This window comes from Lagenorhynchus albirostris, chromosome 5 (genome assembly GCF_949774975.1).
Source record: "Lagenorhynchus albirostris chromosome 5, mLagAlb1.1, whole genome shotgun sequence".
Classification (NCBI taxonomy): domain Eukaryota; kingdom Metazoa; phylum Chordata; class Mammalia; order Artiodactyla; family Delphinidae; genus Lagenorhynchus; species Lagenorhynchus albirostris.
Genome location: NC_083099.1, coordinates 75,833,794 through 75,852,232, shown reverse-complemented (window position 1 = coordinate 75,852,232; position 18,439 = coordinate 75,833,794). Strand labels below are relative to the sequence as shown.

At 47.6% G+C, this 18,439-nt stretch overlaps 1 protein-coding gene across 5 annotated transcripts in view; it reads left to right on the top strand.

Annotated features, from left to right (window-relative positions):
- The window catches only part of KALRN (kalirin RhoGEF kinase), a 513,398-nt gene that overhangs the window by 425,770 nt on the left and 69,189 nt on the right, over positions 1 to 18,439 (top strand). For 3 of the 5 annotated variants that reach the window (XM_060150452.1, XM_060150451.1, XM_060150450.1), the window contains exons 29-33: positions 1,036 to 1,147; positions 2,767 to 2,957; positions 3,393 to 3,494; positions 4,819 to 4,961; positions 8,012 to 8,114. In XM_060150452.1, the coding sequence (XP_060006435.1) occupies positions 1,036 to 1,147; positions 2,767 to 2,957; positions 3,393 to 3,494; positions 4,819 to 4,961; positions 8,012 to 8,114 (651 nt within the window). Of the gene's footprint in view, positions 1 to 1,035; positions 1,148 to 2,766; positions 2,958 to 3,375; positions 3,495 to 4,818; positions 4,962 to 8,011; positions 8,115 to 18,439 lie in introns of those variants that run through there. The other 2 variants (XR_009540742.1, XM_060150454.1) reach the window with 2 other exon arrangements.

Sequence of the window (18,439 nt, the reverse complement as noted above, 5' to 3'; positions counted from 1 at the left end):
ACAGAAGGAGAGAGTATGGATTGTAGATCTCTTAACCTTTTCCTTCCCATTGTCCAAGTGAGCAAGATACGATAACCCTGATAGGAACAATGAAAGACAGCATTCTTCTGGTTTGGGTGAAATCATTCCGAGTGGCCTTTTATGGTTACTAAAACAGTTGGAAATTATCTTTTCTCCATCCACCAGATACTATATATCTTTTATGGATATAGTAATGACCTAGTCTCCAATGAGGATGTAAAAGAGGGGACACGCTCCAGGAGGACAGGTGGAAGACAGGTTGGCATGGTGGATGGAGTACCTGGATTTGGGTTCAGGAGACCTGGATTCAGGCTCCTGCATGGCCTCTAGTGAATTCTATAACCTGGGGGAAATCTCTGTCCCTATTAATCACAGTGTCCTCATCTGACAACGCAAGGACTAATCCAGAATCCCATCTATTGGCCCCAGGTTAGGAACTCCTGATCCGTATGATCTAAAAATCTTTGATAACTGAACAACTATGCCTGTCATGTCCGTAACCCCAAGTTGCCCCCAGTATGGTGGAAGTCATTCGGGCAGTAGAGGTGTGTAAATAAAAGTGGTGCTGGCAGTAGCCATGCAGCGATGTACGAGTGCCGTGTGTCCTTCGCACACCATCTGTCTCCTCTTTATGATCACACAGCACTGCACCTCTGTTCATGTGTTTTGCCAGGGGTATTCCCTGACCTCCAGGAGGTCAGTCGAGTGACAGAGAATGCCCTAGTTGCTGACTTCTAGTGCCAGCCATTTGGGAGTTGGGTTGAATTGAGTTAGTTTGGATTAGACTGAGCTGAGGAAGCTCGGCCTGGGAAAAGCATGGTGGTTGAATTCTTTGGAGATAACCTTTCCACCCCACCCCACTTTCCTTATACCTCAGAGGGGACCATTACAGAGAATGAAGCTGGTGTATAAATCCTTGAGGAATTGGTATATAATTGCCTTGAGGGGTTAGGTAGCGGGAGGGTGGGGAAGCTGGGGGAAACGGTTCTCAATGTATCTGGACTTTTTTCGCAGGAACTTTTAACTTGCTGTGAGGAAGGGAAAGGGGAGCTCAAGGACGGCCTGGAGGTGATGCTCAGCGTCCCAAAGAAAGCCAATGATGCCATGCACGTCAGCATGCTGGAAGGTAGCTGTCCTCTCAGCCTCCTCAGGGGAGCCGCCTCCTTTCCTAAGACCATGAAGCTTGTGTCATAGGAGGGAAGTGGCATGAAGTCAGGCAAGGGGCCAAGCTAGAAGAGAGGAGAAATGGCAAATTGTTACATAGGTCCTGGGGAAGCGTGCGAGGAGATCCACAGGGGCTAGCTCAGCTAACACCTGCCTCCAGGCCTGTGCCGAATCAAATATGTGGGCAACTTGCTGCCTGAGAGGTGGAGTAGGACAGGCTGTCATCCTTACTATAAATGTGCTAGAGCCCCTGACCCACAGCAGCCCTCTTCCTCTGCATAACATTTGCACTGCGTTTGTCATCAGAATAAGTAGAAATCCTGCACGTACACACACCCACCGTCTTTAGCCTTGCGCCCTGCTCTTTTTTTATATACTAAAATATACATAACATAAAGTTTACTGTCCTAACCATTTTTAAGTGTACAGTTCAGTCGCATTAAGTACATTCACGCTGGTATGCAGCTACCCTCATGCCCTTCCTAGCTGGTAAGGAAAGTCCAGCCAGCTAAACCTGATAGGACTTTGCTGAAGCACGTTCATCGGCTGGAACCATGCTCTTGGGACCCAGAAACCTGGTAGAGTGAGACTCCAATAAGTGCTCCTAACACCGCAGAACAGAGCAGATATGGGCAGAGCAGCCTCATTGGGGTGGAAACTGTGCGATGTGTTAATACTCAGTATCCCAATCTGGGCTGACAAACAGGTGAGATAAGGAAGGTGAGTCTACTCTGTCGTACACGGTAAACCTGTGGGGTATTTCCTCTCTTCTGGTCTCCATCACCCCCCACCACTTGCCCCACCCCAACGCCATCTAAAAGACTTGGTCTGGTTTCAGTACTTCCTGGGCCACCCTTAGCACAGGAAGCCCCACTTCTTTATGCAAAGGAGCCCTGATTACCTGCTCTAGACTGAGCCCTGACCATCTGAACATTCCTAGTGTCACACTTTCTCCACCTCTTCTTTTCTGTTTGCACCTGCTCCCCACGCCCACCCCCCACCCCTGCATGTCCGGCTCTGTAAGTACCCTCTCCTCCGGCCTGTCCCTGACGTGTATTCCGGATCCAGCTACTCAAGGGATGCTCTGTGCACCAGCAGCAGCAGCACCTGGGAGCTCGTCAGAGCGCAAATTCATGGGCTCCACCCCATCCCTACTGAATCCCGGTCTCTTGGGTGTGGAGGAATGGGCAGGAATCTGTGTTCTCATAAGCAGTCTAGGTGATTCTTACCCACACTAGAGTTTCAGAACCTCTGTTAAAGTGGCATGAATATAAATTGTTGAAGCCTTGTGCACCATGCAGTATAGGAGCGATCCTAGGAAGAGTCCTAGGAATGGAACGTAAGAAATGAAGCAACAACAAATGGAGTAGAGTCAAGGGCACTCGGGCAGGCAGCGTTTGTCCTCAGCCCCACTCCGAGCTCCAAGACAGGGACAGTGGGAGCTGTGGAGGGAGAAGGAGAGATGGGGTTTACTTTGCAGGAGGTCCCCGGCTGACAGTGGGGCTGGGGGAGGCTGCACAGGAGCTTTGCAGGAGGTTCCACTGATACTGGTTCTGGAGAGGAGACCTGGGTATTTTTTAGGGTTCGACGAGAACCTGGACGTGCAGGGGGAGCTGATTCTGCAGGATGCCTTTCAAGTGTGGGACCCCAAGTCGCTGATCCGGAAGGGGCGCGAGCGACACCTGTTCCTCTTTGAGATCTCCTTGGTTTTCAGCAAGGAGATCAAAGACTCTTCAGGACACACAAAATATGTTTACAAGAACAAGCTACTGGTAGGTGGGGCAGGTGGGGTCAGACGAGACTCCCCATTTGCATAGTGCCCTTGGGCAGGAAGGGATCTTGAACACTCCGCTCATCTCTCCCCTGGCGCCACACCAAAACCATCCTGGACAAATGAAAATGCGTCCTAGTTGGAAAGCGCCCCCTCAACTCCCACCTTTGCATCTTAGCGTTCACCGTTCTTCTTCCAGTTGGCTTTGGGCGCCTCCCTCTTCACCTTCCCTCCCTGCTACCTGCTCATCAGGCACGTGCCTGTAGGTCCTTGCATCCTGGGTAGAAGAACAGAACATCCGATCTGTTTAAGTTTGATTGACAGAGCCCCTCCCTCGGTCCTCTCCTCTCTGTTGCCTTTCCCTTCCCAACCCCAGCCCTAAGTCTCCCCACTGCCCTCCCCTTCCCCGCCTCTCACAGGCATTTCCTGTCTACAGACCTCAGAGCTGGGTGTGACGGAGCACGTAGAGGGCGATCCCTGCAAATTCGCCTTGTGGTCTGGGCGCACCCCATCCTCAGACAATAAAACAGTGCTGAAAGTAAGTACTGCTCTCTGCTGGGCACGAGACCAAGGTTGGGGATAGCTGAAGGGAACGCGGAGGGATGTGGGCAGGATCCACCTGAAAGCTGGGGCCTGGAGACTCCACCGGGCCACTGGGCTTCTCTCTCTCGGGAAGGGCAGCTTCACATGGTGTTGAGATGCAAATTCTATCATGAAAGTAGCCTGAAATCTCAAGATGAGTGGTCTCCAAAGTGCAGGCACCTGCTGGAGCATGGCGGGAAGAAGGCAGGGAATGGCCTCAACAGGGCCCACGTAAATACGTCCTGTCTCTATGGCTCCTTCAAGTGGCAAGGACAACAAATGACCCTTTGGTAAACGGCACCTTGATTTGCTCCACATTCACTCCACGTTTTTTTTCCTGAACACCTTCCACATATAAGGTATTCTGCTCCGTGCTGTGGAGGATAACTCTGTATGGGATATGAACCCAGTCCTCTGGGAACTTATGTTCTAGGAGCTCTAGTGGATCATACTAACATGGGAACTATGCTGATTGAGAGGAGTGTTGAGAAGGGGCCTTAAGGAGTCACCTCAGCTCCCCAGGGTGCACGTAGCCTGGGAACTGAGTCAGTGCCCGTGGTCCTGTTAGTGTAACCGAGGAGAGATCCTGCACATGGCGCACCCACCAGTCACGTGCTTACCAGGGAAGTGCCCATCCCCAAGGAAGAGATGGGCCAGGCCGGACCGAGCTTCACACCTGTTTACTCTGAATGCCAGCATAGCTGCTACCTGACGTGAGGCAGAAGTACCTGAAAAAACTTCCATGAAGACAAATGGGGTATTCATGGAGTGGTAGCAGTGCCTTCAATGAACAGGTTTACCGGGCTAAAAACCCAGGACTGACTTTCAATCAGTACAAGCCTATGTAGCCATATAGGTGTTGAGCCTCCTGACGTATATCCAGTTATACCAGTTGGTAAATGGCCGCTGCCTCCAAATGCCCCCTTGCTGCCCCTCCTGTGCTCCCCAGACCTCCTCAGAATCTAGTAACTGAAGTGTTAACCCTTGGCCCAGCAGGGGCAGTTATCAGTGCTGGTCAGTGCCTCCCAGGTTATTAAATACTTTGAAAATCATCCCGTAGAAATCTACATTGAGTCTTGGGGTCATAGCCCTGTTCTAGGAGTTGGAGAAGCATGTCCCTGGGATTGAAGAGTCACAAGTATAAAACGAGAGAAATAAACCCCTCCAACATTTGGTATCCTTGAAGGTGATGGATTAAGCCTGCAAGAGGAGGGTTGAGAACTGTCTCAGTGGATTGAAGGGAAATGGGATTCTCACTCTCTCTCCCTGTGGCACTCCAGGCCTCCAACATAGAAACCAAGCAGGAATGGATCAAGAACATACGCGAGGTGATTCAGGAGAGGATCATCCACCTGAAAGGAGCTTTGAAGGAGCCAATCCAGCTCCCCAAAACACCAGCCAAACAGAGGAACAATAGTAAGAGGTAACCAGCGTCTCTGCCCCCAGCACAGCCTCACAGGCTTCCGGGAGTGGGGGTGGGGTGAACCTTTGCTTCCACGGGGGTGGTGCACTCTGCAGGCGGCACCCCTCTCTGTGACACCCCACTGAGTTCTTCCTAAGAGGAGTCACCTTCTCTTTAAGCATCTCATTACTGTTACTGTCAGTTACATTCAGCAGGGCTTCCCTGGGCACCTGTCCTCTGATAAACACGGTGCTGGGTGCCTGGGGAAGATAAAAGGAAGTGTAAGATGAGTCCATTCCCTCAAGAACCACCTGACAGTCACATCTCACACGTGGAATAGTTAGACAAGAAGAAGCAGGACCACCCGTAGGGACAGGAAATGCTGCAGGCATCAAGGAGAGGGGACTTTGGATGAGCACTGGAGTGAAGTGTCTGGGGAAAGCTTTGGGAAGGAGGTGGCTTTGAGTCGGGGCTCTCTGGGCTGGCTAGACAGCCAAAGGACTGTAATGTGGGCGTGGTAGGTGGGACTGTCACTGCAGCTCTTACTGCAAGCCCCAAGAGTCCTCGTCTTCATTCATCTGAGATAAGCAATATGATGGGGCAGAGGAGGACTTATTTTTTATATCTGCATCTCCCTGGGCCCTTCTGAGTCTGAGTTTTCCTAAGACCAGTGGATGACTGCTTGAGTATCTCTTTCTCGAGTCTCCGTGCTACAGTCACCTACAATGACTCTCTTGGAGGGCACTTCAAGAGAAAGCATATAAAAGCTTCATACCAGTTTTGGAAAAGAAAAAACAAAAACAGTTATGGAGGTGATGGATGTTGGTGATAACAGGCTGTCCTCTCCTCTCCTATTCATGAATGGATTAAATTCAGGAGATTTTAGTTGACCCTTCGGTGCCAACCAGGCTACACAGGCTTGGGAGCCACCAAGGGAGGTGGTAGCCAAAAGAAGGGTGTGGCTAAGGTAGAGAGAGATTCCTCCAGGAGGCAGGAGCCCCAAGACCAGCATGACCAGGATAAGGTCCCCTCTCGGTGCTGAAGGAACAATTATAACCCCTCCCTAGAGGGGTTATTTTGATTTCAGTTGCCTTTGTCCAGAGTCCAGGTAAGGGGCAGATTTAGTTGAGCACTAGAGACAGACCCTGCTGTAGGAAGCCTCTACTTCAATAAAGAAGAGAGAATGGAAACAGTTATAAGGAATTGAAGGTCCAGGACCATGGTGGGAAGGATATTCAGGTGAGCTTATCTAGGGTTACTCTGCAAGAAAGGCCCCTTTTTCCTATAGTAGGAGAGTTTGAGCATCTCTAGAACATGGGATGGACATATCTTGGAAATGCCTCACACCTTTTCTTGGTCATTGTCCTGTGATGAGAGGGGGAGAAACCTTGGCAGTCTCCGCAGAGAACAGCCAGCCATTGTGTTATTTCATTAGCTTGGCTCCCTGCATATGGGGACAGAGTTTACAGAGGAGTGGACTGGCTTGGGTAATGCAACCGACACTCCTGGATGGGCTCCCCACATCCCCTAGAACTGGCCTCATCTGGTGTGGACCAGAAGGGCCTGCAATGGGCCAGAATAGTGGGAAGCAGAACGTACAGCCAGCTCTCAACTGTCTACAAATGGTGGGGAGCACTGGTCCAGATATCTGAAACAACAGATGATCTGAAACTCCTTTATTTTTGGTTTTGCAATACATCACGTGATTTCTTTCTACAGTAGATCTTCCTTCCTATGAATCTGTGGCTTATATTATTAAAATAAATTGGCATTTCCCAAGCCCACAAATGGTGGTGAGAGAACAATTGACTTAGAAGTGTTCTGGGTGGGAGAAAACACTTTTTATGACTAGCAGACCCAGTGTATGTACATTGGCATCCCATGTGTGCCCACATGCACACGCGTGTCCACATACAGTCACACTCCAGATTGTAGTTATTTAGACTCTGAGATTCGGTATATGGGATATGTTGCCCATGTGGTAACACTGTCAGGCACTGAGTTCCCATTTCCCCTAAGGCTATACTTCTCCGTAAGCAGTATCACGGGTGTGACTTTCACAAAGACCTCCATAGGAAGAGCTGTCACTTCCTGGGCTGGTTTATCCAACCCCCGGCCCACATCTCCAGTTTTTCCTGACACAGACTCTTCAGGCTTCACCAGTTCCCAGGCATCTAATCCCCGTTGGCCAGAGCTTTGGGTTCAGTGTAGGATTGGGACCCAGTTCTAAAGCTGGAGAGTTGAGGGAGCATGTGAATGGGACAGCAGTGTGGTCCAGGGGCCCAGGAAGGGGTCCAAACGTCAGGAGTGCACTTAGGAGACTATCTAATCAGACACTCAGGAGCACAGCTGGCTCAAAAGCTGCTGCAGAATCTGTGACCGTCCTCTTATCTTTGAGAAGATGCCTTGGTCTTCTGTGTTAATAAGAAATCATCATAAATAAGCATGAGATCACCAAGACCCACCAAAATGAAGGCAATAAACTCCTCCAGACCCAGAAGTTGAGGGTCCGACCTTCCCAAGGATAATCTCCCCTGGGGAAGATGTCCCACCCCATTTTCTTGAGCAAAAGAAACACAGGTCAAAAAGGTATCTTCTCAGTTCTCTTCTCTTTATAAGCCAGCTATGAGCCACCCCCACCCTGTTAGAGCATATACAGAAAATCTGTTTGAATACCCTGAACTCTGGGACTGTTGCAGATGACCCAGGCAGCTGGAGAGAAGCCTAGGTTCTAAGCAGGACATACTTCTTCCTACTGCCTTTTATAGACCCATTCCTAGTGAAAATAAGTACATAGCTGCCCACTCTGCACCATGGGCTAGAGGAGTTATGGTGAGGAGTCATCTGTGTTCAGTTATCAACATAGTGGTTATGTATTTGCTAAGTGCAAGAAGTGACATCATTGAAAATTACATGGGACCTGCTTCCTTTCATGGGATAAGTTTAGACACATCCCTGCTGGAAAGCGCTAAGGCTCTGCTCCGCCAGCCCAGCTGGAAACCCTTGTGTGCTCTAAGCCCACAGTCGCTCCCCCCACCCCCACCCCTGTTGCTTTTCTCTTCTTCCTGCAGGGATGGAGTAGAGGATGTTGACAGCCAGGGGGATGGGAGCAGCCAGCCAGACACCATCTCCATTGCCTCTAGGACCTCTCAGAACACAGTGGACAGTGACAAGGTAGGACAGTGCCCCAACCTTCCTTCCCCCAAGACTTCTTGTTGGCTTAACCACCCCTGGAGAGTTAACCCCTAGCGGAATTTCTCCCATGGTGGAGCCTGACCTCAGGAGCCAGTGGTCTCTTTGTGCCGGCCAAAGGGGAAGGAGCAGGGCTGGAGGAGGTATGTCACAGCATGGAGATCTTGTCTGAGGGGCAGAAGATTGAGGTGGCCAGCCAGACCTCTCACGTCATGAGAGTTTAGCAGAACTGGCGAGGGTGGAGAGTGAGTCTGGGTTTCCTCTCCTTCTGAGATGCCTCACCGGCGCTGCTTGGGCTGCTCTGCCTTCTGGGAGGCTGGAACTCAGGGAGCTGAGGCTGGGATAGTTTCCAGAGACCTAAATTTAGACCAAGATCAGTGATTTGGGAAATGGCCACAGAGATGCCGGTTGGAAGGGGCCTCCTATCCGAAGGGGCTCTGGTGGAAATGATGCCCTCCTCTGGCCAGAGTATTGGAGCTCAGTTCCTGAGGGGCAGAGGACCAGGAAGTGGTATTTGAAGCGGCGTGGAGGGATGTAGTTGTCTCAGGAGAAAACCTGGTCACTTGCTTGCTTACATTTTGGAGCAAGTAAGCAAAAGTTAGGAGCTCTGATGGGGAGCCAAAGAAAGGAGAATGTAGCAAAGACTCAGTGCATTTGCTCAAGCTAGCGGAGGAATTCAGCGGTCTGAATGTGCAGGAGGGACGGGGAAGGTTCTGTCTCTGACCCTACTCTCCTTTGCTTACCTCAGGGTCGGAAGAGTTTGAGGTGATCGTTTTCTGGATACTAGGGATTTTGTTAATAAAGCTTTGGGTTTACAAGGACCATTTGGCCCTAGTTTCTAGACCGAGTATTTTGGCCTTAGTCCTTCAGCCTCAGGCAACAGGCTGTGTCCTCGCTTCATTTTAGTTTTCTAAGTTAGGGGCATTTTTAAAAGATAATCTGCATTCATTAGGATTTTTCCTAATTTTTTTCTTACTGGGAAAAAAAAAAAAGACTATGCCCCCCAAACCTCCTAAGATCGTGATGCTAAATCGTGCTCTAGACTAGTGAGCAAGGACTTGCAAGGTAATTCATTCTGTTTGACGTCCTGCCTTCAAGTTTCTAAGCCACTTTTGACTATCAGAGTGGATGGAAAATTGTTTTTTTTCTACTTGTAAAACATACAAAGAAAACTATTTCTGTACTTTCCTTTCTCCTCTGATCCGTTGTTTAGAACTATAACCCAGAGTATCCTATGAATGAAAGTGTTTATTTTTAAACAGTCAGTGGGTGGTAAGTGAAGTGCATGTTTCCCATGTTCAGACATAGCAGCCTATTAATTCCATGGTCGGGGGATGCCTCCCTTCCAGCTGCTGCTTTGTCTTCCCCGCGACCCTTAAACAGACACCTCTGCCAGAGACAGCTGTCTTAGGAAGCCCTGGCTCCGGCCTTTCCTTGTCCTCTGGCAAGGTGAGTGTGGTTAGAATAGAACGCCTCCAACAGCAGGCATTTCTTTGTTAATGAGGAACCCTGGTACTTACACATTATCCACAAGTAAGGAAACTGACGCCCAGAAAGACTGAGTGACTCGTCTAAGAAAATCCTAGTGGTGAGTGGAAAAGCAAGAACCAGAACCCAGGTCTCCCTGATTCACTGTCATGTTTTTTCCCTCGCTCTTATTAAAGTCAAAGCTTTGAGCTCCCAATGCTAAGATGAACTCAGCTGGCCAGACCTTCTGCACATTCCACAAAAACATCAGTCACGTGTTCATGAAAAAGCACCCACCACATGCCGAGCTCTGTGCTGGATACTGTAGAGACATGTGGATGCTTTGTCGAGTGTGAATCCTTATATGTGTAATTTCCGTTTCATGTATGTCTCTATAGCCAGGCTCTTAAGCCCTGATGAGGGCCGGGGTTGTGTCTGTCTGTTTCATGGCTGTATCCTTAGCACATAACACACATGGACGCTCAGGAAGTACTTGGGGAATGAATGAACAGAGTGGGTACGGAACTCCGGCATGAAGACGAAGCTAAAACAGGTGGTCTGAAAGCAGCCATACATACAAATATTGTATTTTTAAATATGCTAAAGAAGCCTAGAAGTTTCCTTACTTGCAAGCAGAAAGCTGCAGGTAATGTTCCCGGCCTGTTGGGAACATTAACCCTTAATTACCTTCTCAGCATGGGCAGCGGGTTGGGAGATGAAGAAAGATTCTGTGTTCTGATACAAAACCTGGAAAATTGCTTAGAAATAGTCAGATAAAGGGAGGGCCTGTCTGTGACCTTGCACTGCAGTTAGAATGTTCTTACTCTTCTGACACTGAGCAGTGAGATCAGGACAGCCAGGTGTTCCCTTGACCTGCCCTGTCCTTCATCAGAGAAACCATTTGTTGGTATCTTTGAATTCATAGATGTTATCAACAAAGTTAAATTTCCCCCTATCTATACCCGAAGACCAGGAAACTGGTCTCCATTGGTTTCCAAGTGGTCAGGTGAACAGACTCTGAAGAAGAGGAAGAGCAAGTGGGTTGATTCAGGTAGGCTGAGCCTACCTGGGCAAACAGGGTGGCTGTGGGGAGAGGATGGGGCAGAGGCACCTCACAGGGATCAGGGTCATTTTATTGGTGAGTTTCTAGGAAAGGCCCCAGTCTTCCTCTTCTAATCCAGAGGAGTGAGAGTCGTAGCACTGTGGGCTGGGTGGATGGTAAACGTAACCATTAAAGGGCCGTGACAGACGACCTTGAGGAGCTGTGGGGCCCCAAGGCCCCTCTGCAATCCCTTGTGTGTCCTCTGTGCGCTGGGCTGGGGTGGAAGGAGTCTGGACACACCTGGATTCAAATTCCAGCTCTGGCACTCACTCTCTGTGTCACATTGCCTGAGTTACTGCACCTTGATTCCCCAACCTGCAAAACAAATACCCGTCTCACTGAGTCCTTGGGAAGGTTACGTAAAATATATTTGGTTGGCATCTCTTAGACATTCAGTAAAGGTTAACTTTCCATCCTTATTAGAGGGGAAGCAGAAATTTAGATACTGTGAGTAAGAGTGCACAATTATTAAGCAGACTGAGGATCTTTGGAAGTTCTTGAGTAGAGTTCTGCCCTCTGAGTCCTTGGTCCATTAACTGTCAGTAGGTTTTTTTCTATATTAGACCTAAAGGGATGGAACATCAGTTTACTCGTCTATAATAGGGCAACTTTACTCCTCTTCCCATTTGCTAACCCTTAGAATCTAAGACGTAGCTATTTGTAGTTAGCATTGGCTCGTGGCTGATTTTATTATCCAATGGGTTATGGTCCATTACTGCCAGGTATTTCACTTTAATCCTCAGATTGTATCACCTTTGGCCAGTGGTAACCCCTAAGTCTTTAGATATTTGAAGACAATTGTCTTTTTTCTTAATCTTCTTTGTTTAGAAGTCCTCAGTTTCTCCAGCTATTCCTTGTATTAATGTGTTTTCCGACCCTTCCATATCCTGGTTGCCTTCCTCTGGTTTACTCTAGTGTGTAATGATCTGTATAAAATGGGGCCTCCAGCATGGTATATAAGTACATTAGGTGTGATCTAACTGATGCAAATTCATCTCCTTGTTCTAGAGCTACTATGCTTGCCCTCCTCCCTAAGAAGGTTCACCGTGTCTAGTAGGGTGTACAGTGCTGGCTCATAAAATCTCCTTGCCTGTTTTTGTGGACTGCCCTTAATTCAGCATGTGACTTAGTAACCTGAGTGTCAGACTACTTAATATCTATTAGATTTTCTCTTGCTTAGTTCCATCCATAATCCAGTATGTTTTGAATATAAATTATTCTGTCCAGTATGTCAGCTGCATTTCCCAGCATTATTGGCTAAACATACATTTTGTGGCTTCATCCAAATTCTGGCTAGAAAGACAAGGTTGAGAACAGAAGACCAATGCCCGGCCCCTCCTCATTTGCCACCCAGGTTTTGACACTTGGAACCCTCCTTGTCTGACTCTTCTTTCTAGGAAAGGGAACTCCCCCACTTTTCTCTATAACAGAGAAGCTGGGATTGCTTGTGGTAAATCCTCCCTTGATGAGGAACCAGTCTAATATTATTAATTCTGCATTAAACGCTGACAAAGCCAACACAGGTGCCTCAGTAAATGGCACGAATAAGCTTTCCCCAAAGTTGCTTTTGCTCATCTCTCAAATGGGTCTGCATAATTAGGTTCTACCTTGCCCCTGTCCCATGTAAAAGTGTCATCTCCCTGAAGGCAAATGGATGTGAGCTTACTTTGTTCTGTAGAGATCTGGGTCTGAGCCCCTTCCTATTCTGTCCAGAACATGCTCACACTACTCTGGGCATTCCACCGTAAAGTCTCTTTTGCTTATACACGTATTAAGTGATGGAGCTTTGCAACCACACTTCAAAGACATCCAGAATTATAGAATTGTAGTCAAGCAAGGCTGGGTTATGAGGTGGCAGTGAAGAAGTGTCTTGTAGTTGAACACGATGGACGTCTGCTGAATAATTACCAGCTAATGGTGCAGAAGCGGCCATCTGGGCAGTGACAGTCCCTGTGCATGTATAATATTTGCCATTTAGACTAGGCATGCTGGAGACGTTCAATAAATGCTTATTGAATTGAACATTACAGACACCTCCTAGTAGGGATGCTCTTCATCCAAAATACACCATGACTTTCTAGACATGTCCAGACCAGCTGGAGACAGGGAAATTGAGTTGTGAGTGCTATAGTCCCTGCAAAAATTACAAGGGAAAGGACACTGCTGGAACAGCCCGGGACTGATTGTGATTTTAAGGAGGGATTTCAAAAGCAAGCAAATGTGATCTAAGGTACAAGGTGGGCTGATAATGACAGTGTGCTGAAGGGGGACGGGAGATACCTGGAGAAGCCTGGAGATTCCAGGATTTAATTCAGAAGTTTTTAAACTCTCGACTGTCAAATCGATATAATGGGTCATGACCCAAATTTTGTTTTACCGTGTGGGAAGAAACGCTCTAAAGTCAAAGGATTCCTACAAGGTCACTCACTGCAGTAACGTGATGCCTCTAACAAGGGGCGGGGCAGCCTGGCTGCAGAAGCCTTCTGGGAATAGACTTCTAAAGAGCCTCACCTGGTTTGTCAGAACCTGGTAATCCTGACACATGCGCTCTGGGAGCACAAAGCAGGCCACTAGGTGCAAGGGCTGTAGTCCAAGAGGGTCCAGCCCATGCTTTGGGGAGGTCCCAACCCCTGAGTTGGCCTATGCCATCTCTCTTCGTACATGCTCTGTGTTGAGGGCCCACTTACTCCACAGCAGGTGTTGCTCTCCATGCTGAGAGTACAGCAACGGATGAAACAAGGCCCTGCCATCCTTTGGCGTGTTGTCTTATAGGGAGGAAAGGTAAATAACCAGAAAGAGAAAGGATGGCATCCCTAGTCTTCTGCTAATAGCATCAGAGATAAAAAGCTTCTAGGTTTTTCTTGTAAGAAAAAGTGGGCTAATGCTGCAATTGGAAGAACTCAAATTAAATGTAAGAAATTAGTTTCCTTGTAAAGATTAGTGTTGATCGGGGGACAGATGACGGAGGGGAAAAAATAGAATCTCTTCATTTAAATGGGCTCATAAATAGAGGAACCCTCCAGAGAATAAGGATGGATATAGAGCTTCTTGGGAGGAAGGAGAGCAAATTGGGTCCCATTCCCTAGAAGCAGAGTCTGAGACCATGATTCCTATGCATGTAGTTTATTAAGGGTGTGCTTTCAGGAAAAGGGGCAAGAAACAGGGGCCAGTGCAGAAGGAGCTAAAGCAAATGTGCATGTGGTTTCAGCTGGAGTCTAGCTCAGTCTGATCCCTCCTGGACCTGGAGTGTGAATTGCACCCAGAGTTTGCCCCACTTTCGGGCAAGGGGCCTGGCCTTTTGTGATAGCTGTGAGCTGTTAGCAGCCAACATGCACAAGAGCTGGGGCATGGGAACCGCAGCAGGAAAGGGGATCTGAGTGGGCTGCAAAGGCGTCTACTGCACAGAGGAAGGGGATGGGTTTGGGGACCAGGCATGGATTCAGTCCCTGGTTATTCACCAGCTGCAGGACCTTGAGTGGGTCATTTAATCATTTCATGCCTCAGTCTCCAAGTCTGTACAGTGAAGGCAATGGTTTCAGCTTCCTGGGATTTTGAAGGACTAGCCAAGATCCTGTGTGAGAGAGGGTGTGAAGCAGAGGAGACATGCGGTGGGTAGGTCGCTGTCCGGGTGACTATAGACGACTGGCGTGAGAGAAAATAGACAGCGTGCTCCCTGGAGTTTTAAGGGCCTACAGATCACTGGCTTTCGCCACTAAGGAGAAAAACCAAACATCTGGAAATGTGGAGACTCAACAGTGTTAGGACTAATAAAAATCCTGTCAGTTCACACAATGTAATATTTTTCACTTAACTAATTAAAAACCATCAAGATGATACAACACACCAGCAGGATATAACTAGTTATAAAGAGAAAAGTGCATTTTGAGCCGTATCCCCAGATATTTTGTGTGTGTATAATGTACACAGTTTCATGATATATTTGGGTGAATGACCTCTATTTTGTTGCTACTATTTTAGTTATATTAGATTAAATAAAATTATAAAAGAAGACAGGCTTTTTTAACTCCCATATCTGTGTTAATATAGAAGAAGGTATAAATAACCCCAAACAATAGCTAATAGATATATTATAAAATATATTACAACATATGATTTGGTATTTGAGAGAACACAGAGAGACCACTGGTATGTTTTCTGGTTGGAGAAAAACCAGAGTTTTTGTTTTGTTTGTTTGGTTGGTTGGTTTTGTTTTGAATTTACCTTCAGATATATCCAAATAAGACAGTGTAATACAAATCTACTAAAAATGTATCCAAAAGAATTTAATGGACAACTTAGCACATATGTAAGGAAGTACTTGACCTTAAAAATATATGTATGAGATAATAAAAAAATAAAGTTATTGATCATCATTTTAAAAAAAAAATCAAGGTGGGCCCCCCAAGGTTGAATCTTCAGAATGAGATTGTGACAGCATGTGATATTTAGCCGTGGGGCCTGAGCAGGTGACCCATCTGCTGGAGATCCAGCCTATTAAATGCACTGTGTTAAAAGCTAGAAAAAGAAAACGTGATGCGTCTCCAGGAGAGAGTCCTCAGCACTTTGTTACTCTGCCCTTTATCTCAGGGCCCTAAAATGTTTCTTAGTGGGAGAGGTTTCTGTTGCCTCCCATCTAGGAACAAAGCACTTTCTAATCCTCAAATAAATACCTTTGAAGAATATATAATTGTACTCCTTGTTCCCGGGGTTTGGAGTGGATATATCTGAAACCTAAACTTGGACTTCACAAACTGTAATCTTGAGTCTCGGTCGTACCCCACGCCTAACAGTACAGTGGGTTGGAGTTGCTGTATGAATCCCAGGTAGAGGCATTCTGATTTTCTCAAGAACTTGGTAGTCACTCCAAAGTAGGAAAAATGCCATCTCCGCTTTAAAGTTTTAAACCCAAATTATGATTTTTGTTTGTTTGTTTGTTTTAGTTTTCTGAATAATCCAAGTTCAGGACTAGGTTTGAAAATAACTTTTTTTCCTGGTGTGGTCCCATTGTTACTTTGATCCGTGGTGGGCGGGAGAGGTGGCAGCAGGGAGCAACAAAAAGCAGAGGATTCCCGGGTCCTCCTCTCTGTGGCTGCTCTGTCACCTCCCAGAAGCCCAAACCCATCCTCTCCTGAGCAACATTCAACGCAGGACAAATGTGCTGGCTTTTCAGAACGAGTCTTTAAAGTGCAAGGAGTTGAGGTCACCTGTTTTCCTCTAAATGAAAAGTTGCTCAAATAAATGACTGGCTTCCAGCATCACACACAGCCCAACAGTGTGAAAGACACAACTGAGGTCGCGGGGCAAAATCTCTCATGACAGCATTATTTACTTAATATTTGACTTACACTTAAGAGCTTGAAAACCTCCCTGGAGAGGCCCACCTTTAACGTTACCAATCAACTGAAAAAGCAAATAAGCTTCATAACACACAGCAGCTGATGGAAAGTTTGCTGCACACAGGCGGATCACAGGAAACCTCAGAGCACCGCGCCGCACAAATCTCTTGGTTTCTAGTGGCGTCATTGTGCAAGTATGTTCCAGAAATAAGGAAATTGCAAAAGGTGATTTGCCAGGAGATTAGATCTCTGTGTGATAGCTGCAGGGGTGGCCAGAGGCCAGATTTGACTTGGCGTAAGTTTGGAATTTGGAAGCATGGAAGCTCAGGGAAGAATGGAACCTGAGAGGTCCTCTAGCCCTCTGTCTCCATCCTGTTTAAAGGGAACAAAGTGACTTGCTCAGAGTCACAAAACCAGTTGATGGCAGACCTCAGACTCAAACCCAAGTCACTCTCCTGCCTGTTCAATGGGATTAAGAACATAGTACTTTTGCGGTAACCCTGATAGTTCAGCTTCCAGAACTTTGTAGCAAAAAGCAAACACAATTGTTCCTGGTTTCTTCTCCAGCTGCCTCTACACCATCCTGCCCCAGCCCCAGCAAATCCACAGCAAAGTAAATTACAAAGAGGTTCTGTAGGCCAGTCCAGCGTCTCTGGGGCTGGCATGTGGCAAACGGGAAAGATACCTTCCAAGTATTAATGCCTGTCACAGAGTCTTTGATAGCAAGCACTTGTGACTCATATAGTGGCCTTGGTGGGAGTGTGATTCTGCCCTAGAAGAGTCTTCAGACCTCTCAAGGCAAATTCCCGGTCAGGCTCTGAGAGCTGGCAAGAGGCACTGCGGCAAGGCAGCCCAGCACAAATCTGAATTCTGTTTCTAAAAATTTTGGTGGAAGGAGAAAGCAAATCTGAGATCAAGCCAAGATGTGAAAGTGGATTAGCTGGCGACAGTCCAAGGCAAACAAGACCCAAGTGAGTACACTGCCGGCCGGACACACTGGGGAGGAGGGGCCCGAAAAGGGGAGAAGTCACGTCCGGGGAGGGGGGCGGGGGCCAGCTTGGAGGCCGTGGGCAGAGAGAGAAGTAGCAGCTCTCAGGGCAAGGGTTTTACTGGAGTATTCTGCACAGACTTCTTGGCATATCACTTATCCCACTTACGCTTGTTTCCTTCTGTGTGAGTTAAAAAGGCCTTTTAGCGAAGAACAAAATGACAGAATCTACCTTCTTAAAGCTACTGGTAAGAAGGAAACAGGTTGTGGGAAATACCGTTCTTAAAAAATTGTGCTCCTGGATGACTAAGAGTGACACCAGGAGTTTTGAAATCTGGAGCAAGCTCTCCTTGTGGGTGCGAAAATTAACTCTTCTAGAAATTTCAAGCAGAAGTGTTGCTAGAAATGACCGTCTAGAGCCAAAGCACTGAGATGAGCGTGGATGGGGCGGGTGAAGGTGGCTTTGCAGTGGCGGCTCTGCTTTAGCTGAGCTGCCTTCCCCCGTGCGTGCTGTGCTGTCAAACATGACATGTTTTCCGTGGCCGTAACACAGGAGTCTTGAGAAAAGCCTGTTTGATAGACAAGTGGATAAATAGTATCCTGTTTCTTTATCTTGACCTTAGATTGAAAATGCTTGTTTGGGTTTTACCTGCCTGCAGGCTTAGCTTCGCTTCCTCCCTGCTGATGGCTACTGGCAACCTGTCTGCCATGACTAGTGGGATGTGGTGGACCCTGGATGGGGGTGGGGAGATCTAAGCATTTGAGGCATTGGGGTGAGATGGTGTGATCCTACTGCCAGAAAGCAGGGTCTTGTCAAGGAAACCATGTTTGCCTGTCCTCCATGGTGGCCTTCCACTAGGAACCACAGTGAAGATGGGACTTTGGCTCAGGGTCTCTCCCTGGGTGCCAGGTAGCAAATGCCCACCAAGGGGAGCAGCCTGCCTCTGCCCGGATAGCTCTTCCTGTTGAGAGAAAACTGCTGGAAGATGCAGACCTGTGCAGACTGACCCATTCCAGGTGTCTACTCCCTAGTTTCAACCAGACCCTTCCCTCTGCTAATCAGTCTTTCCATTCTTCTGCCGCCATGTTCCACACGGGTCTGGCTCTGGTTGTGTTGGAGTAGTCACTGCTTTGTTTCAGAGCTGATAGTCAAGTTTCCAGCTTCCCCATATGTAAGGGCTTAGAGTTGAGTCTTCCAAGTTCAGAATGTTTATCTACTGTCATTATTATTATTATTAATGCTCTAATTGGTTCTGTTTAAAATTGCTGATTGCAGAGACATGTATACATGGATTAGAAGTTCAGGAGAGCTGTTCCTCTAATCTGCATGGCCCCTGCTGATGCTGGCTGTGAGATGCTTACTGAATGCTCCCATAAGCGTTGCTCTCTGCATCATATGCAAGGGCTTAGACTC